The sequence below is a fragment of the Copadichromis virginalis genome, linkage group LG9 (genome assembly GCF_057382275.1).
Source record: "Copadichromis virginalis isolate Kocher_CV1m ecotype Utaka linkage group LG9, C_Virginalis_male_GT1.1, whole genome shotgun sequence".
NCBI classification, from domain to species: Eukaryota; Metazoa; Chordata; class Actinopteri; order Cichliformes; family Cichlidae; genus Copadichromis; species Copadichromis virginalis.
This window is the reverse complement of record NC_140626.1, coordinates 6,228,449-6,252,497: the sequence shown is the minus strand read 5'-3', so window position 1 is coordinate 6,252,497 and position 24,049 is coordinate 6,228,449. Positions and strand designations below refer to the sequence as shown.

Below are 24,049 nucleotides of genomic sequence, written 5' to 3'. Positions count from 1 at the left end.
TACATTTTATGTGGAGTGAATAAATAAAAGTATATTTATGGTGGCCGCTAGAGACAAAGCAGTACAAACCCCAAAACACGTACAAAACACAACAGAAGTGCTCCAGGATGCTAGGGGCAGTGTTGAGCTTTTGTTACCTAGTGGCTACACAAGCCAGGAAGTACCAACGATTGGACTTGGTGTGTGGTAGTAACAGGTAAATGAACATTTTTTTAAATTATTTGACTATATATGAGTGCTTGTGTATAAATACACAAACAATACACATATGCTTTCATGCTTTCAATTGTGTAATTTAAGTGATCTAGTAGCTCTGCTTTCGAAGTTCAGTTAATGCTAGAAATGTGTTTTGGAGTTTGTACGTGCTTCGGGGTTTGTACGTGCAGGGGTCACTGTATATTTTTATATATAAGCATATATAAATAAAACCACGTCTTTTTACATTAGTAATTCCTTTTGTTGTTAATAATAAATTAATTAAAGCAACAAAACAACCTGAAGAGCCGGTTGGGAGCCAAAAGAGCCGGCACTTTTTAGCGAGTCGAGCCGAAAGAGCCGGTTCTCTAAAAAGAGCCGGAAATCCCATCACTAATTTAAACTCTAATTCTTTAAAATGTAAATATTATAGCTGTGAAAAATTGTTTATTACTGCATGTTGAGTATCTGGCTGTAAAAACTCTTTGTAACTCTTGTCTGTTAAAAATAGAAATATTTTTGTTACTTAGTCAAATAGCTGGGTGACTGACTGTGGCTCATCAGATGTGAAAGCCACAGTCTGAGGGCACAAAGTGTCATTTGCACTGATAACTCACAGATAACTCCTCTGTTTTTGCAGGCTATGAAGGAGATGGGAAAACATGCACACAGTCTAACATCTGTGATACTAACAATGGAGGCTGTTACCCATTAGCCACCTGCAGTTCCAGCCCTGGTAAGAAAAGACAAGAAAAAAGAAGCATGGGTTTATTGCTTTGTATGTCAACCAAATAAGAATGAAGCATGAGCAAATAATACCTACTTACTACTGAAAGAATGAAATAAGTACTATTTATTTCTTCTTTCTGTACTTCTTCCTGAAATTTTGCTCAATTAAGAGTTATGTATGCATCTGCTCATCTGATTCCCCAAACATCATCAGTAGTCACCAAGTCTGATCAAACCCCTTTCTATTCAAATCTCTTGCATCCACCAGGATCAAGTCTCCCAGTCTGTACCTGCCCACCAGGCTACATAGGCAATGGATATGGACCAACTGGTTGCACCCAAACCAGCAACATCTGTCAGACAAACAACCCCTGTGTCAATGGACAGTGTGTGGTGAGTGTGTGCATGCGCATGTGTACTGGAGTAAAAATTAGGAAAAGAATTCTGTCTGTAAACAACACTTCTGTGGAGTCTTATATGACTCCCTGTAGCTTCACTCCTCCTGTCATCCCCAAACCCTCCATCTCCATAGAGACTGTTTGCTCCCAGACCCTCAAAAACAAACCAAAAATCAGCAAAAAACAAATTAAGTAGAACATTTCATAATAAAAGAATATTGTAATAATGCCCTTAACTACACCTAACAGTAAATCAACTAAATGTGAACTATTTAACAGTAAGTTTCTCACTTCTAAGTTCCTGTTAGTAAATTGTTTCATAAATGATTAACATAGTCACTCTGCTTTGCCCAGACCTAGTTACAGCAGGATTAATATGTTAGTTCAAATGAATCATCAGGCGATCTCTGGGACTACTGGGGTCTGTTGGCTCCCTGGAGGCTGGAGAACTGCGGTTGCCTTTTTGGAGTATCTGGGTCTCTGCCTCAGTTGGTGGCGGTGGGTGACTGGGGTGTGCCTGGGCTGCTTGTGGTGGTGGGTTCAGTCTCCTGACTGGGGAGCATGACTCTTCTGGGGTCTGGGGGTCTGTGCCCTCTTTGGCTGCCTTGCCATGTAGGGTGGCTGGGGCCCTGAGACCCTGATCTCAGCTTGCACCAGGGTGGCTGGGCTCTAGCGGGGTTCTCTGGGACTCCCACCCCCTTGCCGTGAGTGCCCAATCTATGGCCTCGCTTCTTCTCCTGCCGGGATGGGCATGCTGATATAGCCGAGATGTGTCTTGGAAAAGCAAAATATGTTTGGCACAACATGCATTCATATCATAATTCTGATTGCAGAAGCTGCCAGACAGGACAGGATTTAAATAAATAAATGAATCATGACCTTGAGTCTGAATCCTCAAAGCACATGCAGAGGAGAAGATGCAATCTTTCTCAGTGGAAAATTAAAAAAGTGAAATAACTATTCTGGGTGATTTATCATCCATGGAGATGTTGAAAATGACAGTCTCAGCACTGCATTTTATTATACTCAGTTGGCTTCTTTCAAAACATAAATGATCCCATTCATTGTCCTAATCACACTCTGGATATTCACATATGGTATAGAAACTGAAACCCCTCTTTTGTCAGACCAGGTTCTGTTATTGATCAGGATTTATTTTTATAATAATAGACTATACAGCACTGCAGAATAAATTGTCTTTCTGAGAATGTAACTAAGTTTAAGGCAGTGATCTTGTTCAGGACCACATGCCACCACAGTGCAGAGCAGCTGCCTAAACTTTCATCGCACAGAGGTTGATTATTTTCTTAATAGCATTACGTCCTCTCTGGATACTGTGGCTCCTCTGAAAAAGGAGGCAACAAGTGAGAGATGCTCGACTGTCTAGTATTACTCACAAACACGCACCTTAAAACAGACAACCCATAATCTGGAGAGGAGAAGGTGTTGCACTTATTTAGAAAATCTTTGTTTAGCCTGGAAAACAGTTTTAAAAATATAAAAATAATAAATAGTATATAACAATAAATAAATTGAATCGATTTTGGAATAAGGCTGTGACATGACAAAACGTGTGAATGTTTTCCAGGTGCACTGTATTTTTGGTTCCTAGAGTTTTTAAAAGTAGAATGTGAGCCAGAGCCTTCAGATACCAGGCTCCTCTAGCTCTATAGTGAAATAAAATGTACCACGAGCGATTTTTTTTAATTTTTTTTGATGTGTCATATTTATTTGAAATGTGTTTTTATATTTACTGAATGAATCTTTGAATACCTAATAAATCCTTGATATGAAAACAAAGACAAATCCGTTTGCAAACATAAAACCTGTGCTACCACAGGACATCACCTCAAATCCTGGCTACATCTGCAACTGCAACTCTGGCTGGGAAGGCGTGAACTGTGACCAGAATATCAATGAATGCTCAAGCAATCCCTGTCAGAATGGAGGAACGTGTACCGATGGCATTAATGGTTTCACGTGTACTTGCACCACCCAGTGGACTGGCGAGTTCTGTCAGACTCCTCAGCAAGGTAATGGGAAGGATGGGCTGAGTGGGTGTGGATAAACTGAAAACAGATGAGGAGAGGAGAGTGAATGTGACACGGAGAGGAAAACGCCGGGAGCATAGAAAATAAGCTGCAAAGTGCAGAAATACAATTATTCATCATCTGTCTGTGGCCGAGTGACTCAATAATCACTTTATATTACAGAAATAGAACTAGAGTGGATTATTTTGTTTTTTATTATTACACAGATAAATTGTAGCTTTACGCTTCAAACTACGTTAACATGACTTGTCCTTTAAAATGGTGTGTGGTTAAAGCTTAAGAAACATGATCGCAAACCAGTAAAGATGATTTCAAACTTCAGCAGCATGCAAGCTAGCTTCTCTCCCAAGGACGTTATCAAGGTTAAAAACCAGTGTGAATGTGTGTTGCAGTATGTGGAGGGTACCTGACTGGCCCTGCTGGTTCCTTCAGTTATCCTAACACCCCAGGTCACGATGAATATGATCACGAGGTCAGCTGTGCATGGGTGATCCACACTGATGCAAACAAGGTGTGTTCCTGTTCCTCTCAAATTGAAATTCTAGACAAAAAAAACTTTTTTTGTTTGTTTTGTTCTGTTTTATTTCGTATTTTCATGATTTGGGTTTGTGAGGTGGTAGTAAATATGGTGGTGCAATGAAATGTGTTAAATGCTTACACATCTTTGGCCCTTACTAATGTTTACTAATTAGTCATTTATTTCTGTCTTTTCTTCTAGATCCTGCGCATTACCTTTCCATTCTTTGATCTGGAGAACAGTGCCAACTGCAACTTTGACTTCCTTCAGATTCACGACGGGGAGAGTGCTTCAGCTTACATGATCGGAAAATACTGTGGCCAAAATAGCCCTGCAGAGCTCTTCAGCTCCCATAATTCTCTGTACTTTTGGTTTCGCTCTGACCACTCTGTCAGTGCCGGTGGCTTCACAGTTGCTTGGCAGTCTCAGGACCCAGGTCAGTACAGTTCAAGTGTTTTGGTTTTGAAATTTGAAATATTTTGAAGCTTGAAGCTGGAAAAAAAATTGGCATGAGGTTGCAATTGCAATTAAATGTGCCAACAAATGAAAAAACGAATTTATATATTTAAATAAATAAGTAACGATAACGAGCTCATTTCAGTAATGGCTAAGAACAGTGCAAATTTGTGGGTCATAAATGAGCAAAGTTGTTTGTGAGTGTTTTCGTTACACTTTTAATTAGTAGTTGATAACCAAAAGGCTAAGCATAGCATTTACATTCTGTGCTGTCTTTTAAAATGACATCCATATTGTAACTGAATGCCCATATGATGAAAAATGTATGTATGTGTCATATTTACATTACATCACCCCTCTTCTTGCAGTCCTTATCATTTCAAATAAATGAACGCACACAAAATTAGATTAACTTTTTTCAGTGTCGTGACTTGTGTGCTGCAGGCCGTAGAAAATCATATTTATGTGATTCCTTTAAATTTTCTCCTAATAATATTTTGTGCTCTATAACTGAAATTCCAGTTGCAAAATTGACGCTATGCCTTTTTAGTAAATCCTGGCTGTAACTTTTTAAGACCCAGTGAGGTGTTTGATATGACACAGAGGGTTAATAGATCTGGTCCGTTACAGTTAGTAATGTCTCATTTATAATTTTGAGAGATCTTGGTTTCTATTACTGAGTTAGGCATGGGAGCTTGTGTTTTGTTTATTTGATCATACTTACATTTTATGACTCATATGCACATTGTGTGCAAATGAACAATGTTTTCCTGTTAAGTTAATAGAAAACAACAGTTGTATGAATAATTTTGATTTATTTAAATCCATTTCTAATCTCAGTGTGTGGAGAGGAACTAACTGCCCCCTATGGCAACATTAATTCACCTGGTTATCCTGGAAACTACCCACCTAGTCGGGACTGCTACTGGACAGTAACAGTGGACCCCGGCCTTCTCATTACCTTTGCATTCGGGACTCTAAGTCTTGAACATCATCCTAACTGCAACTTTGACTTTCTAGAGGTAAGAAATGGCACATTACCCACTTCACTTTGAAAGCATGTTTTTGTGTTGTGTGTCGATGTTTGCGGGGACAGTCCTCTTTTTGACCACTTTATCTCACTCAGACCTGACACATACCTATGTACTCTGTAAAGCGGGGTTAAATGCAGCCATACTGCTGAAATGAAAACAATGAAATTATTCCGTCTTACTCGTGTTTGCTACAGTTTGCTATTTTAGGAGGTAAGTGCATTGGCTGAAACTACTACTATGTTTTTCATCCTTACAGTTTTTCCTCTATTGTTTTGTGTCACCAAATGCTTTAGATTCGGGATGGCCTTCTATCTGAAGATCCAGTTTTAGGAAAGTACTGTAGTACTGCATCTCCACCCCCCATACAGACCACTGGCCCAGCAGCATGGATTCACTTCCACTCTGACTTCTCTGTCTCTGACCGAGGTTTCCACATTACATACACAACATCACCAAGTAAGAAACCAGTCATACTGAGTTTTGCTTGGTTAAGTGTATACAGTCATGGCCAAAATTATCGGCACCACTGGAATTTTTCCAGAAAATGCACCATTTCTTTGTTACAATATTGTTACAAGATTGTTACAATTACAAATGTTAGGTCACGGGTCTTCCAGCAGGACAATGACCCCAAATACACCTCTAAAAGCACCCAGAAATGGTAGAAGACAAAGCGGTGGGGAGTTCTAAAGTGGCCAGTAATGAGTCTGGATCTAAATATGACTGAACACTAATGGAGAGATCTCAAAATTGTTGTTGGGAGAAGGCGCCCTTCAAATCTCAGAAACCTTGAGCAGTTTGCAAAAGAAGAGTGGTCGAAAATTCCAGCTGAGGGGCGTAACCAGCTCGTTGATGGTTATAGAAAGCGATTGATTGCAGTTATCTTTTCCAAAGGGCATGCAATCGAATGTTGATTTGTCAACTTTGGCTTTTTCTTCTTTTTTTTGTGTTGATCCACTACACATAAAGGAAATAATCACGTGTATACCAAAGCATTTGTAATTTTAACAATTCTCTGGGAGAAATGGTACATTTTCTGGAAAAATTCCAGGGGTGCCGGTAATTTTGACCGTGACTGTAAGACAGATATATAGTTGTTTGTATTAAATGCTTTTCATTTAGCTTATGTAAACAGAGAAACAGTAAATTGTAGCCTGATGTTTGTCCCTAAGATCTTGAAGAAACTGTAAATATGCAGTGTTGGGAAGGTTACTTTTAAAATGTATTCCATTACAGAATACAGAATACATGCCCCAAAATGTATTCTGTAACGTATTCCGTTACGTTACTCAATGACAGTAACGTATTCTGAATACTTTGGATTACTTAATATATTATCATGCTGTTTACAACAACGTGAATGTACTATTGCTGTGTGATTTATTACTATTACTGAAGGTCCGCGACTCCGAACTGTAGTAAAGGGACCTCTGGCTAATACGGCGGGGTCCCTGTCGGCTCGTAGCCGAAAAATAGCTTTACTTTGTTGTGTGGGTCAACTTTTCTTACGAGAGACAGAGAGAGGAGTTGAAAGACTGCTCCAACGGAACTTATTGTTTTCGGAGGAAAACACGAACACGGTGTACAGTCGAGTCTTAATAGCTTACTTACAACTGGGCTCGTCAGGCACTCTTCTTGGCTGAAGTGGTTATTATTATATTTACATGCTTCCAGCTCCCGTTTTTCCTCGATGACAACTCCTACCTTTCCACTCCCCTTTTTCTCTCTCCCTCCTCGCGCTCACAGACCCATAACGTGCAACACGGACTACACTGCCCATGATGCTACAGCTTGTGGCCTTCATCAGGGTCATGAAGCCACAAGCCGAAACGCGTTGATCAATTACTAAAGTTGTTCATCTTTCCTTAAGTGTTGCTGGAGTTCCTGCATTGTGAATTCTTTCATCCTCTCCATGCACCTTGGAAGTTGGTGAAGTTGTGATGTATGCTCTCCTGCTGCCATCTCGTGTCCTTCATGCTGTAGTTCTGATCCATTTTTTTTTATTATATTTGGCCAAAATTATTTGTTTCATGTTAAGCTAAGTTGTAGCTAAAAGTGGAAAAATAATGGAACTTAAAATGAAATGAAATATTTTAGTGTAGAGGGAACAGTTCTGGACTGAGAAACATCCTTACAGTTGTACTTTTTAGGGGATTTGAGACGCATTACTCCCATGGGTTTTTTGGCCCCCTTAGTTTCATATTGCACTTGCGTACAGTTAAGGATGCCATCTTTTATGTGATCTGGACCTGTTTGAGAAAAAAACAATAAGGGTGATTTTCCTAACACTTTGTTTTGTATATCCTAAAAAAAATATTCAATGTTTTTGCATTTTTGTGTGCCTACAATTTGTACAGAGTTTGGATAAATGCTGTAATTGTCAGTTGTCATTGTTATCATTGTCATATTTATTAACAGTATTATCTGTGCAATGCAATCCTTGGATGCTTGGTTTGATTATTCCTAGCAGTGTCAATATCCTGCTTTGTGAATTGTGTTGTGCTTCTAACTCTTTGTGCGTGTTTTTTCTTAGGCGACCCTGGTTGCGGTGGAACATTCACTGACAGTGAGGGCGTCATTATTTCCCCCAACTGGCCCAACAACTATAACCACAACCGCCAGTGTATCTATTTGATCAGGTTGCCAGAAGGTGGGCAGGTGGCCCTCAACTTCACTCACATGGATCTTGAGAGTCACAGTGGCTGTGCTTTTGACTACGTGGAGGTAAGACCTATTTATGTCTCCCAGACAAATATTTTGTCCCTCCTTTTTTCAGAATTTTAAATGTGGAAAGAAATCTCACCATACTTAACAAATGCAGTGATTTTTTTAGACACCATTTTGAGAAAATGATTGATAGCCACGATTAGCCTGGGAGCTTACTAATAATCCGACTTTTATTTACAAGTAAATCTGCACATACATGGTCTCTGTACTGGTCCATATGAACTTCAAATTATTTATTTAAATTCAGTTCAATTCAGTTTTATTTATACAGCACCAAATCACAACAACAGTCGCCTCAAGGCGCTTTATATTGTAAGGTACACCCTTCAATAATACATACAGAGAAAAACCCAACAATCAGAGGACCCCCTATGAGAAAGCACTTTGGCGACAGTGGGAAGGAAAAACTCCCCTTTTTTGTGTTGCCTGTCCTGTTTGGATCTTTAACCATCAGAATTGTTGTCTGAAGGCCAAGAAAGATGCCAAGCGGATTTACTTTACCAAGTGAATCATCATGGCCTTGCCATATTGGTCCATTTGATTGACCTTAATTATAATTATATTGTATTTATTTGATTTGATTTTTGGTTGTTACAGACGGGACAGACATTATTGGGGGATAGGACAGGTAGAAAGAATGAAAGAAAGAGAGGGAGAGAAAGAAAAATAGAGGGGAGAAGAGATGGTGAGAAAAGGGGGAGGAAAAAAAAGAAAAACAAACAAAACACCTTGATCACCTGTATGAAGATAAAAAAAAAAAAAAAAAAAAAAAAAAAACAGGAAAAACTCCCTTTTAACAGGAAGAAACCTCTGGCAGAACCAGGCTCAGGGAGGGGCGGGGCCATCTCCCGCTAACGGTTGGGGTGAAAGAAAGAAGGCAGGATAAGAGACATGCTGTGCAAGAGAGACAGAGATTAATAACAACTATGATTCACTGCAGAGAGGTCTATTAACACATAGTGAGTGATGTGTGTCATGGGAAGCCCCCGGCAGTCTTCACCTATTGCATCATAACCAAGGGGGGATTCAGGGTCACCTGGTCCAGCCCTAACTACATGCTTTAGCAAAAAGGAAAGTTTGAAGCCTAATCTTAAAAGTAGAGATAGTGTCTGTCTCCTGAATCCAAAGTGGAAGCTGGATTCAGCAGTTTGCACTGTGCAATTGCCAGTTACTGCAAAAGCTTGACTGCACTTCTTGCTGAAACATGTAAATGTGAAAAATACACAACAGATAAGAAATCAGGGTGGGGTAAATACTCTCTCACAACACCATTGCTCGACAGAGAGTTGTTATCAGATTAACATTCCAGCTTCTGTCCTCTTGTTCCACCTCCTTTTTTTTCAGGTCCGTGATGGGAGAACAGAGACTGATCCTCTAATAGGGAAGTACTGTGGAAACACCCCGCCAGCTCCTGTTCTCTCATCCTCAAACGTCCTGTGGATTCGCTTCAAGTCTGACAGCTCAGTCAGTCGAGCTGGATTTAGGGCTGTCTATACTGTTGGTGAGATTTGTAGTGTGATGTGTTTTATATTTGATGACATTTTATGCTATTTTTGTTTAAGAATATTCACTTACATTTCTCTTAGTTGGCAGTTAGAATTAAAGCTGCAGGGATAATACTAATTTGCTTTCCTTGTTGTCCCATTAGTTAACAGAAAATATTTTACAGTGACATGAAAATCATTTTTTTGAAGTTTTTTTTAAAGCATAGATTTTATGCAGACTTGCTCAATCAAATATTTGTGTGTGTAATTATGTATATTTACGTTCCAACGTTAACTCCACTTGCCACTGACTAAACATTACCTCTCCCTCTCTCCAGCTTGTGGAGGTACTTTATCTGGGAGTGGGCAGTTTCACTCTCCCTACCACCCCAATGCATATCCCCATAATAAGGTCTGTGAATGGGTGATTAACCAGCCAGAGGGTTATGTGGTCACCCTTGACTTCCTGTCATTTGACGTTGAGGGAGGCTCCTGTCGATATGATTATGTTGAGGTAAATTAATTTTATATTAGTTCTCACAGTTAGATATTTTAACAGTACTCTGAGTACGACACACAACAATCTCAAATAAAATAGAATAATAGCCTCATTATTTGTCCTCTTCTTCTTTATCTTCCTATTGTTCTTCTTCTTTTTTATTATTATGGTTATTTATATTATTTCACTGTGATAAAAACATTAAGGAAATGAAAATGTTGCAGACAATAAAAAGTGATAGATGAGTAACATTACTGATATTATTTTACATCAAATAAAACATATCCAGAGGAAACCACAAGAAACATTTTCATTCATTCACAAAACAAAAATATGAACAGATGAACATTTCAATAATTGCAATAATTATGAGGAAATCCTGGTTCAAATTCTGATTTATGGATTTGAAGGTGTGATTAATGATTAACTGTTAAATACCTGGAATGGAATATAATCTAGGCTTAATAGGGATGACCTCTTAGGCTGTTTCTATGCTCACCGCGTCACTTTTGTTGTGGGTGTTGCATGACGATTTTCACATCAGTTCTTGTGTCATGGTGAGATGACGGTCCACCTGTGTACTGGAGCTTGTCCCTCAGGTTCTTACAATACATCAGGACCTGTTGCCTCCTGAATTCACACCTCACTTGGTTTAGTGTGAGGGACATGTTTAAGCGGGTGGAGGGGCAGCACATTGGGGAAGTTAGTGGAAGGGTGAAGACCTAAGCTGGGAGTGGGCCATTCCTCTGGGGGCCCATGTGGGGTGTCGTTCTCCATTCTCCAGGTGTAGGTGGGGTTTTTTTTTGTTTAAATGATTTCAGATATGGGTTAAGGATTAGTGAGTGACCACATCTAACTCCATACATCAATACTTTGTGGTCTGCTGAGACTGCCTACTCCATTACACCATCTTACCTTAATTTCCTTTCTCAAGTTTTAAGTTCCAAAACAGCTGTATTTAACTTAAATGTTAAAAATTCACATCTGGTTACAGCTATCACATGTGTAAAGCTCAGTACCATAAATTGCTTTGAATAATTTTATGTTTTGTGGGTGGGTTTTTGTTTTGTTTTGTTTTTTTGGATATATGTGAGTAGTTATCTCTGTTGGCACTGATGCAGTAATGCTTTTATATTTCACCTATAAATGTAACAGTGCTTGTGCGTTATTCATACTTGAACTCGTGGCAGTGGATCAGTTATATGAGCACATGCTTTGTCCTGTTTCTAGGTCAGGGATGGAGCCACGTCAAGCTCTCCTCTGCTGGGGACATTTTGTGGTGCTGAGATTCCCCCCAGGCTTCAGTCTACTCAGCGATCTATGTACATCAAATTCACCACTGACTCTTCTGTCAGCAACCACGGCTTTGAAGCAGCCTATGACTCTGCCATAGAGGGTGAGAGAAGTATCAATGTTTCTCATTGAGTACTCTTATAAGTGACAAATATAAGTGACAAATATTTTGCAGATCACCAGATATGATGGCAATTTGCTAAGCAGGTTTTCATCTCTTGGCTTTTGTAGGATTAGTTTTTTCTCAGTTTTTAAATTGATCTTTCTTAAAATGTATTGTTTGTTTTTTTGCTTAAAAAATGTATATTGTTTGTCTGGATGATATTTCTTTCCTTTTTGAAAACCCCCCCACTCAAAAACCCCACAAGAATTGACTGTGAGTAAACACAGATACTGACAGAAATGTGGAAATTTTGTAATCAAGTTCATTCACTGTAAATAAGATAAGATTTTATTAATTGTAATGTAAGCTCATGAATTTATTATAACCGAGTGTGTATTTGAAACTGCTGTTAACCAATTTAAGATAACTGATAAACTGACTTGTCCAGCATATGTATGTAAATACAGTCTGATATTTAGTAACAGCTAGCAGAAACCTTTAAACCTTTAAAGAAGGCACAGCAGCACACCTACTCTTTTTAAACCTGCTTTTATTTTTTATTTTTACATGACATTAAGTTCCAATTGTTTCAGACCTGTCTTTAAGCTTTGAAAGCTCAAGCTCAAAAGTCTGTTGATCTCTAATTTGTTTTTTTTTTCATATTCCAGGCTGTGGTGACACCTTGACCAGTCCTTCTGGCACCATTACAAGCCCTGGTCATCCCAGCAGCTACCCCCATGGTGCCAATTGCACCTGGTACATCAATGTTAGCCCAGGCAACCTGATTCGACTGACATTTGAGTCATTCAACTTAGAGTACCATGCTAATTGTAACTTTGATTATCTGGAGGTCTACGACAACGGCACAGTGCAAACCGGAAACAAGATTGGAAGGTACACATGGACACCATGCACACACAACTGCACATATATGCACTCAACAACCACTTTGCATCAACATTTGTACACAAGTGTGCATGTTGATTTTATAATGATAATTATGATGATTGTATGATTCACACAGTTGCATATTTATACAGAAGAGGAATAAAATTATTAAAAATGTTAAAAGGTCATCTTGTCAAGCATATTCAACTAACTTGAGAACTCGCAAAAGTTGGTATTGGTCTTGGAAGTCATCCCAACTAAGCTAAATTGTTAGCTTCACAGTTAATTTAAAGAAGTAAGCCTGATTCATTCTTTGTTTTACATAGAGACAAATAAAAAGTCACAAAAAGGGGTACCATAAGTTGGGATGCTATGTAAAATGTGAATAAAAAGTTTTTTTGGGGGAAAAATCATTTTAGCAACAAAGGTCTGGGAAAGTTGCATGGTGGGACAGTCTCACCAGTATGGGTTGACTGAGTATAATGAAGAAAAAAAATGTATATAAAATACTGAGAGGCTTGTGTCAGTGGGAAAATTACTTCCCAAAACAATCTCAACCTTTTGTGCTTTAGTGTTATTCTAAATGCATGTCAGGCAGGAAAGGACCCAATCGCGGACTCAAACTCAAAGGAACAGCTTTATTGCTGAATAGCAAAACGATACAAAACTATACTGTTAAATGATAAACTGAACACACAGAGAGACACACAGGGAAACATAGCTGACACAAATTAACTAGACACACCGAACACGGGCACATGACTTTCACATTAAAACAGGAAGTGGGAGTGGAGGAGTGGCAGACTAGAGGGAGCGAGGGAACATGAGGGAGAGAGAGAAAGAGGGCAGACGTGATGGGCTGGGGAAACAGATAAACATGACGGAGTGAAACGAGGCACACGTACACGCATAAGTACAAACACAGAGAGGGAGACACAGAGGGCAAAGACATGGGGGAAATCCAATAAACAAATCTAAATCGAACCACCAGTAGAATAACTCTAGACTAACACAGAGGACCAAAACACAAATAATAATACAAAATGACAAAAACACAGAAAAAGGTAAACCGCTGGGTCACCAACCCAGGACTGTGACAATTCGACCCTTAAATCATTTTGTTCTCAACAAATTACCCTTTGTAGAAGAGAAGGAGGAGAATTCAAGGAAATCTTTGTATAAAAGGAAAGTAAAACAAGATTTTTGATGAATATATATTTCTTTCTTTTTCAGTAAAGGCCTCATGTTTTCAGTAACACAATGCCACAAAAATCAAAATGAGGATGTCTTCTTCCAGAAGAATAATAATAATTTGTTATGAACTTTAATTTCAAAGGATGCTTTGTATGATTTGTCACTCCATGCATTGTTATGGATGTGTTGATTATCCAGCTACTATAACAATGCTGTTTTGTTTTGGTATTTTTACTTTACAGCTTTAAAAGAGGCTTGTTACTTTAAAATACTTTTTTTTATCCTGCTCATTCTGATTTGTAGAATGATGCAAACTACATTTAAGTTACAAAGCAATTAGGTTTGTAAAGGTTTGGATTGTTTTGTACATGCTGGTACAAGGTACAAGTATAAATTTGTCTACATGTTGCATTTTGTATGTGCAGGTACTGTGGTCGCTCAGTGCCTCCATCCATCACGAGTACTGACAACCAGCTGACCCTGCTATTTGTGTCTGACTCAAGTTTAAACACAGAAGGATTCTCTGCTAGCTATATCTCCATCAATGTCACCACAGGTACATGGTTATCTTTCCCAAAACAGAGCATAGAATTTTTAACACAGCTTTTCCAGACATCCTAGTTTTTATTGACATATTAAAAGTTTTGCAAACAAATGAAAAAAAATTTTTTCCCCACAATCAAAAACTACCAGGTTCAAAATTATTAGCTTCCTAATGCAAATTGTACCCTTTTTTGTTGGATAAGTGCCTAAAGTCTTTTGACACATATCTCTTGAGCAATCCCAGTCCATTTTTGTTTTTTTCACAAGGCCTCCAGTTTTATAGGCTTCTGCCATTGACCTGGGTCTTCAGTTCATCCCACAGATGTTTGTTTTTTTTATTCACTTTGGTCTTCTGGAGGTGGTACGTTATGAATACCAATGTATGTTCTGGACCATTGTCATGTATCAAGATAAAGTGATGATGCAGGCTCAGTTTGGACATATCCTTGTTTCTTCTCGATTCCTTCCACCTAGATACACTGATAATACTCCTATCATTGTGTTTTACTGTGGGACGGGGGGTCTTTGGGAAGCACGCCTTTCCCTTCTTCCTTCAAAGAGCTAGTTGTTTGTCATCTAATCTAAGAACACACTTCTAGCATCTTTCTCCAGGTTTCCTGAGCATACTTCAGTCTGGCTTCAAGGTGTCTCTAAAACTGGACTTTTTCTTCATCTGCAACCCTGCAGTCCATTCCTGTGAAGAGTTCTACTCATTTCTTTATTTGAGACTACAATTCCTGACTTGGCCAAACCATTCATTGGTGTTCTGGAGTCTTTGAAATTGATTGCTGTCTATCTCTGCCAAGCTTGTTCTTTAGTTTACAGATAATACTTCCCCCTCCAGTTCTTGACACTTGAAATGCTGTGATAACTTTGTACATCTACTTCCTGCTTTGTGAGGGTTTGTGAAATAACTTCTGTAAGTGTAAAGTCTAAACTGATTTCTTGTGTTTTTTGGCAAAATATGTTTTGAAGTGACAGTTCAGCCCCTCCTCGTGATTTTACAAGCTTTAAGCATTAAAGAGTTGTACCACATCATTGCCCAGAAGTGCTTTATGCTATGGCTCAATAAAAGTCAGTTTTTCAGTGGACTTTGAATCTGGACCCTGGTAATTTATTTTCTAAAATAATTCTGTTATTGTGTGCAGACAGAAAGAATTTATGAAAATGATGTGCTGCATTAAAGAAGAACAGGGAAAAATTTGACAAGAACTTCAAAAACTTGACATAAATTTCATCGGGGGACTAATAACTTTTTTCTCATCTGTATATGGACATGGTGTTTTCAGTCACAGTGTATAAAATCAGACACCCAGTCATGCAGTCTGCCTGCACAAACATCGTTATAGAGAAAACATGTAATTAACTATATCAGTTTTAGAATTTAATCAAGAAAACGACATTTTAGGGATTTTTCCATGCTTCGCTGCTTTTTCTCATGCAAAAAATAATATTATATTCGGATTGTAATTTTTAAAAAATATTATTCCCCCCTTTTCTGTCTCAACAGACTGTGGCCAGACTTTCACCACCCCTACTGGGTCTTTCAGTTCACCCAACTACCCACAATATTACCCCAACAGTAAAGACTGCATCTTCAAGATAATTGTGGATGTTAATATGCAGATTATGCTGAACTTCACTGATTTTGAGTTGGAGGGGCTCCACCCTTCTTGCAGCTTTGATTTTGTGGAGATCAGGTGAGGAAGAAAATTTCTGCCTACTTGGAAGAAAACTGCTGTACAGTTTTATCCGTAATACTTTTTACTCAGACCACTGACATGTTGAACTTCCACTGTCTCAACTAGGGACGGGGGCTTTGAGACATCTCCCTTGATTGGTAAGTTCTGTGCCAATCAGCGGCCTCCAGTTCTGATGTCACACAGCAACCGTTTGTGGGTTCGATTCAAATCTGACACCTCAGTCACTCGTCCCGGTTTCATGGCTCACTGGGACGGAACACAAACTGGTGAGGTTCAATTATATGTGATACCAGTTTTTACTATTTCAGCTTTTCTTTATCAAGTTTAATTTTAAGTAAGTCTTTGACATTATGGGCTATAATTATTTTTTCATAATATACTATAATACTAATAGAATTAAAATGATAATACCACCAAATTCATGCATTTTGCCAGGACATCTGCACTTTTGCGACAAACATCTGTAAGTTACCTATTATTTCAGTGACACGTGTCAAAGGTTAGCAGCCATCTGGAAGTAGAGAAATGGCCAAGGCCAAGTTTCTAAGTGAATTTAAAAATTATAATTACAACTACTGGGTGAGAGCATTTCTAGAATTGCGGGTATTACTGGTCCTATTATTAGGGGTGCAACGATACTCGTATCGATATTGAACCGTTCGATACAGTGCTTTCGGTTCGGTACACATATGTATCGAACAATACAAAATTTGTAATTTATTTTATCAACTTTGCTTCTGACGATGCTGTCTGTGTGGAGCGCTCAGTGAATCTGCGTTCGACTACTCCGCCTAGGCTGCACTGTCGAGCGCAGATCCACTGAGCGCTCCACACAGACAGCATCGTCAGAAGGAAGAGCGCAGGGCAAGCTAGCGAGACAGAAGTTAAGCTCTCCTTGCAACTAGAGATGGCACGATACCACTTTTTTATGTCCGATACCGATACCGATATCATAAATTTGGATATCTGCCGATACCGATATGAATCCGATATAGTGTTTTTTAATCAACAAAACTGTTTTTTAAATATCTTGCTGCATTTTGTATAAGTTCATACTCAAGTTTAAAACAACAACTACACTAAAGCTATTCTGTTATACCTGTATGCAAAAAAAAAATATTTCATAGTTCAGCAATACTGATCAATCTAATAAACTTAAACCTACACCATCCTCCCTATTCTGGTTTAATTTAAAGAGTACTTAGCATATATATTAAGCAACCTAACTAATAGGGTTCCAACTCCCAGCAACAACAAAAATAAATAAATAAAAAATAGGGAACCACCCCTCACGCTCCACCTCATGATGCTTAATCGACGTAATCAACCTTAATTTGATGCAGTGTGAAAAAAAATGCACAGAAATCAATTATTTTTCAAGAAATATTAAATAGATTCAACATCTTTCTTCAACAAAATTGCAGACTGCACAGATGGTACCTTCCCAAAGGAAAAAGTACTATAGCTTACTAGGGTATATATATTAGACTTAATAGTTACTATATACAGTAATTGACTTCTATTCATTTTACATCAAATTAAAACTTTGGGTGTCAGATAATTATTTATTAAAAGCTCGACATTTTAAATGAGAATAAGAAAGAAAAGTATGTCTTTGTGCCCCCTTTTCCCTGTTAATGCCCTATCGGCCCCCCTGGCTAAACTTTGCTAGATCCGCCCCTGCACAGTTACCAGCGTCAGCTACGTAGAAAAAGATCCTGGTGTAGAAAGTAATATTAAATAAATTCTAACAACAGCTCATCAAGCTTAAACGTGCTGCTGTTGTTCAGCCGCTGGTTTCCTCTTTCTGGTGCAAAGTGGGCCAAAAGCAAACTAGAGACACAGACTCGCACAGAAAAGCCGATCAGCTGATCATTAAGCAGTTTCATGATTGAAGTAGCAGCAGGAGAGGCAGTCGCTTGTTAAGCTTAACGCAGGAATGCTTTACAAACATTCAGAGATGGACTTACACACTTGCTTTACTTCTCTCGGGATAACTTTGTCGGAGATGAAATGCCGGGTTGCTAGCGAAGCTCCAAATGCTATCCAGACCACCGACAGGTCCCGCATGCCACAGCCGCTCTATCACGTGATGCATACTGCTCGTTCTGAGGTGAGTTACGGCGTGTTGCAAGTTTTGTGAGCTGCTTTCGTGATATTTAATGGATCGGATTACATTTTTTATTTTTCTCCGATATCCGATCCAGTAATTTAGGTCAGTATCGGACCGATACCGATACGTAATATCGGATCGGTCCATCTCTACTTGCAACATGGCAAATTGAACCTCCCCCACCCTCATTCAGGGGTCCGTTTTTTCGTACCTCGCTTACTACATCCAAGATCAAATGACACATCCAAGATCAAATCATCGCGCCAACTTTGAGCTCGCTATTCCGGTTCTCCGAACACACCTGTTGTTGACGATTAGTATAGCTGGATGAAGTAATGTGAGATCACTGGGTGGCTTAACAGGGGCGACGCATCGATAGTAGAAACATTGATCGGCAACCCTTTGATTGGTCGGCAAAAATGTCGAAGGAGCGTGCTCAGTATTTTTCGGCAGCAGAGCAAGAACTCTTGAGTGAGGGATTTCAGGAGTTTCAGAGTTTAATTAAAACGCAAGGGAACACTGCAAAGGCTGCAAAAGCAAGGAGAGAGGGCTGGCAGAAAGTTGCTGACAAATCAAACTCGTAAGTAATTTAATAATAATAATAATAATGGATTGGATTTATATAGCGCTTTTCAAGGCACCCAAAGCGCTTTACAATGCCACTATTCATTCACTCTCACATTCACACACTGGTGGAAGCAGCTACGGTTGTAGCCACAGCTGCCCTGGGGCAGACTGACAGAAGCCAGGCTGCCATATCGTGCCATCGGCCCCTCTGGCCAACACCAGTAGGCGGTAGGGTAAATTTATTATATTATATTACATCATATCCTCTTTCACATTAGAGCCACAACAGGACCCACTAGAACATGGGAACAAGTAAAAGTGAAATATAAGAATATTCTACAGAATGGTAATATTTATCACTTATATTGCTTTTAGTCTCTTGAAAAGAGACCCTGAAATAATCTGTTTGTTTGTTCATAACAGCAACCAAGAAAAGGGCAGAGAAAAAAAAGACAGGTGGTGGTCCTGCACCCCCTCGTCAACAAGTTGGTTAAGTGAATAATACCCTCACGGGAAAATCGATATCTCTCTATGAGCACACTGTCGCGCTGAGCTAAAGGATCCTGTCTATCCCGCAATATACGCTGAATTCTGAGGACTCTCCTTATCAATCTTGCACCTTCCGCAATGGGTGGCTCGCGTATACGGACAGGACATGGCTGCGACAGACTTCCCAAATCCACCTTCGCTTTTATAGCCGTGGTCTCTCATCTTGATTACATGAAGTAATTTACTATTACTACTCTGAAATATGAATTACATCTGAAATAATCAAATACATGAAATAGAATGATTAATAGTACATTTCCCCTTTTTTAGGAAATGACCTGTATGTATCTGTATGGAATCAATAACAGAATCAAGTACTGCATTATCTTTAGTTACATTGATAATATTTATTTATGGAAAAACAGTGGAAAAATATCGCTGTTGCTTTCGTATAAATGAAGCGGACATACCTGAGTTCCCGCGATCTAATCCTGTTTACATAAAGTAAGCCTGCTCTTAAGCAGGTTTACGCTTACGGATCTGTTGCTATGACAGCAAGTCCCGGATGAGCTTCGGAGAACCGAACGATCCAAGATCACGCGAAATCGTCAACAATCAAATCCAGCTAACTTACTTAGCGAGGTACGAAGAACGGACCCCTGATCTGGCGTTTGGAATTATTTTGGTCTTCATGTGACGTATGACCCTGAAGGTAAGCGCGTCATGGACTAAAGTAAAACAGTATGTTGGATGTGCCACGCAATGCTCAATTACATGGGTGGGAACTAGTGTGTTAGTGCAGTTAGCTTGTTAACGTGTTGGCCGTCTAGCCCCACGCACGGGGCGATCAGGGGTAGCTCGTTAACGGAGATTTGCCGTGTTGTGGCGTTAACGTCATTTCAACGAGATTTACGCTGACAGCACTAGTGGGAACACAACGAATATGACTGAACATTTACGCCGACATCATCCTAGTGCAAAGACAAGTGGAAGCAGACAAAAACAACAAGCATGCATGCTACAAACTTTACCCGAGTCATTTAGACAGCCGTTAGCACATGATTCTCCTTATGGGGACCTGATATGTTTAATATTTCGGCGAGCTCAGACAAGGTGGAGACGTAGGTGTCGTTTGGTCTTGCTTCCCGTGAGCTAGCCAGGGAGCACAGCCGTTTATTGACATCTGCAGAAGAACACTGCCGCTAGCTAACTGCTCAGCGCGGCAACCGCACAGCAACAACAACAACAACACACAGGGCGCCCTCTGACCCCGGAAGGACACACCGTTGCAGCGAGAGGGCGTCACCCGTCACTATGGCAACATAAACAAAACATAACTGTACAAACAGAACCCCGAACAGCCCTGACCCGCTACATAGCCCCCACCTAAGGGGTCAGTCGTCCCCACACAAAGTCCTGCAAATGTCCAGGTGCCGAACAGCCCTGACCCGCTACAATATGCTGCTGAGAATACAGCCCAGAAGAAGCGTGTAGTATAGCTTTTATTTTGGAAAGAGCCATTTCTCTGTAATAAACTCTCTTTTCCAAAGATGAGTGATTCCTCAATCAGATACAGGGCTCGCAATATCGCTAGCCCGACGTCCCGGGGCTAGCGATTTTTCCAGTCGGGCTACCAAAATCTATCTCTGCCCTGCCCGTCAATGCTTTTGCATTCTTTCGGAAATGTAGCTGGGTAATTATGTCATTGGCATCGATGAGCCGCTGTCAATATGTGACATATTGAAATCGCGTTTGAATTTGCGCTTGTTTTTTGCTTTCACTTTGCAATCGCGGGAACTGTGTATAGAGAGCGACAGCACTGATCTGTGAGTGATGATAATTTGTGCACCAATTCCTCTGACATCGTCTTATCAATCGTTAGCTTACTACGCAAACATGACAAGTGAAATCTCCCGCAGCAAGCTTAAACATATGAGAGGTTGTTATGTGTGTGTGTGTGTGTGTGTGTAAAAGCAGCAGGATATATATTTCAGTTCTGCTGAGCCAAATAAGACAGGTCAGGGTGAAGAAGTGAAAGCCAAAGAAAAGCTTACCACAAAACGGAAAAGTTATGACAAATCAGACTATAAGACAAAAAGAAAGTGCAGCTTTATGGTTTCATGGACAAAATCATTTCTGTGGCTGCGAAATGATGAGCTAAATAACCAGGGCTGCACATAAGTGGTCCGCAGGTGCGCATTCGCTGTCAAAAAAAAAACAAAAACGCGCACAAGATATGAAGTTGCAACGCGTGTTTGCATACATAAGATTTTCTGGAGGAGGACAGACATTTGTTTAGAACTCTTAAAGATGTCGAAGAAGCTCCTTTAAGCAATTACTTTGGTGTTCCTCCACCTCCAAAGAAATGTCAGAAGGAGTCCGAACCACAAAAGAAGCACGTATTCTCGGAAAAGTGGTTGCAGGAGGTGAGCTGGCTTCAAACAAATGATGAACGCACAGAGATGTGGTGCAGAATGTGCCGTGAAAATCCCACTCTAGCGGACAAAAACAGTGCTTTTTATATGGACGCAAACGCGCGTTGCAACTTCTTATCTGGTGCGCGTTAGAGCTGGGCGATATGAGATTTTTTCATATCACGATATGTTTTTTTCATTTCAGGCGATAACGATATCTATCACGATATAAGCCAAATAACTATATTTGTAAGATTTAAATGTGCCGTTGCTCACAAGTAAAATGTGAAATAATCAGCAGCTTGTTTTTATTTAAATATTTATTTCCCATAATAAGTTCAACAGGGTAGATGTACTTAAGGAACATGAGACTTTTTCAGATAGATAAAGGCAAATATTGCAAACTACACAAAAGGCAGCCGCTAAAGCGTTTAAGTTTCAAAATAGAACAAACGAAACAGACTAAATTGTCAATTCCACTTAGAAACAAAATATTAATTCTAAAAATAAATCTTAGTTTGTTTTACAGAAGAACAGACAAAACTGACTAACTTTTGTCAATATCCAATAAACTGAGAACTAAAAGGAAATTCTCAGTTACTTTAGTCTGACAAAAGCCGAATGACAAATTAGCGCTTCCAGTCAGAGACTGAGGCTACGTCCACACGTACACGGGTATTTTTGAAAACGGAGATTTTCCGTTTTCGTTTTAAAAATAATCCCGTCCACACATAAAGGGAGAAATGAAAGAAAACGCTGCTATGAACATGCCAAAGCAGCAGGTGGCGCTAGATTCCTAACCGTGCAGAAATGTTGGCCAATCAGAAGTCTAGAAGCCTCGGTGGGAAAAAGTAAACCAAGCTGGGGCATAGAAGCAGAACCGAGTCGTATGTGTGGAGGGACTAACTGTGTGTATATGTAAGCATTTAAACACTGCAGAGAGTAGAATTAACAGTAACAGTATTGTAGAAATTCATTTCACCGAAACAATAACGTGGCGCACAGTGTGACGCATGCACCAGTTTACTGTATTTCCAGACTTGCTTTCGGCACAATTTACAGTGAACGCTACTCTGTTTTTTGTCAGACTTGAAATAGCCGAAATACCTTCACACTACGGAACTTCTATGGCTCTTCCGTTCGACAATCTCTCCGGCATTGGAACCATCATCTGTTTTCTCTTCGGTCACGCTCGGTTGATTTTTCTAGTCGGCACACTCATTTCCTCCATTACGCGCTGACTCCATTACCCGCTGGCTGCTTCCCAAACAAACAAACGTGCGGCTTGGCACTTGTGCTGTACGTAACAAGTCACGCGACGTGACGCTGCGGCTGTGATTGGTTCGGCTCTGCGCTACTTAATTTGGATTGGCTGACCTTTTTTTTTTTTTTTTTTTTTTAAGAGGACAAGAACGGCGAGGTCTATCGCGATAGCTTAATTTCTCTATCGAGTAAAAGTTATATCGCGATACATATCGTTATCGTTCTATCGCCCAGCTCTAGTGCGCGTCTTTTATTTTGACAGCGAATGCGCACATGCGGACCACTTATGTGCACCCGTGTAAATAACATAATGTTCTGCCGGGTGTGTTTGTGGTATATTGTAATAAGCAGCAGCTATTACTACCTCCCACCAGTAGGTGGTACTGTGTTATTGTATGTGTTCTGAGCTTATGGAGTAAAAGTCTGGACCTCCACCATAGCCTCGTCTCAGTCCTCTGTGCTTGGTCTAAAGTTATTGTTGACCACAACCCACGCTACACGGGCAGTTGGAGCAACACTGCATAAAGTTACAACATGGTGTCAGAAGTCGGCAAGACCGTGTGAACAGGGACCGCGACGTGAGTAAGCTAGCCGTAGATTAGCTAACAGTAGCCATTGCTAACGGCATGGAGCAATTCAAGCCACCATCACCGCTACTGCTCACAGGCAATTTATCTGAGACCTGGCGCAGATGGGAACAAAGATTCGGACTGTATATGACTGCTACGGGTGCGTTGGAGAAGGATGAAAAGGTTAAAATAGCCATTCTTCTCCACACTATCGGCGAAGAAGCGCTTGAAGTGTACAACACGCTCACAGTGACCCCGACCGGAGACGCACTGACAATGGCGGACATTTTGAAAACGTTTAAGGAATACTGTAGTCCACGAAAGAACGTTGTTTTTGAACGCCACAAGTTCTGGTCATACCCAATGTCGGCGGATATAACAGTGGACAGATATGTCACGGAACTCCGTCAGAGAAGTAAAAGTTGTGAATTTGGGATCAATGAGGACGACATGATCAGGGATAAATTGGTGTTCAGCATAAGTGACGCAAGACTAAAAGAGAGATTGCTTCGTGACAACGACCTCACACTGCGCAAGACGATAGAAATATGCAGATCAGCAGAAGTGGCCAAGTCACAGATTCAGGCCATGCAGTCAATAACTGCAGCCCAAGACACGTCAGTGGACGCATTAAGAAAAATGCCAGGATACATTAAATCAGGACACAGTAAAAACAAACTGAGCAACGACAAACAAACAGTTTGTCACAAATGCGGCAACAAACACGCATTCCGACAGTGTCCAGCCTATGGGGCAACATGTCACAAGTGTGGGAAAAATAACCACTTCTCAAAAGTGTGCAGAGCTAGCGCAGAGAAGA

The 24,049-nt window shown here is 40.0% G+C and overlaps 1 protein-coding gene across 1 annotated transcript in view; it reads left to right on the top strand.

Moving 5' to 3' along the window:
* The window catches only part of cubn (cubilin (intrinsic factor-cobalamin receptor)), an 84,835-nt gene that overhangs the window by 7,849 nt on the left and 52,937 nt on the right, over positions 1-24,049 (top strand). The window contains exons 10-24 of the mRNA XM_085467498.1: positions 836-931; positions 1,193-1,317; positions 3,163-3,355; positions 3,766-3,884; positions 4,092-4,326; positions 5,187-5,368; positions 5,674-5,836; positions 7,914-8,104; positions 9,452-9,608; positions 9,930-10,105; positions 11,321-11,486; positions 12,155-12,380; positions 13,994-14,124; positions 15,622-15,811; positions 15,920-16,080. Of these exons, the coding sequence (XP_085323624.1) occupies positions 836-931; positions 1,193-1,317; positions 3,163-3,355; positions 3,766-3,884; positions 4,092-4,326; positions 5,187-5,368; positions 5,674-5,836; positions 7,914-8,104; positions 9,452-9,608; positions 9,930-10,105; positions 11,321-11,486; positions 12,155-12,380; positions 13,994-14,124; positions 15,622-15,811; positions 15,920-16,080 (2,511 nt within the window). The remainder of the gene's footprint in view (positions 1-835; positions 932-1,192; positions 1,318-3,162; positions 3,356-3,765; positions 3,885-4,091; positions 4,327-5,186; positions 5,369-5,673; positions 5,837-7,913; positions 8,105-9,451; positions 9,609-9,929; positions 10,106-11,320; positions 11,487-12,154; positions 12,381-13,993; positions 14,125-15,621; positions 15,812-15,919; positions 16,081-24,049) is intronic.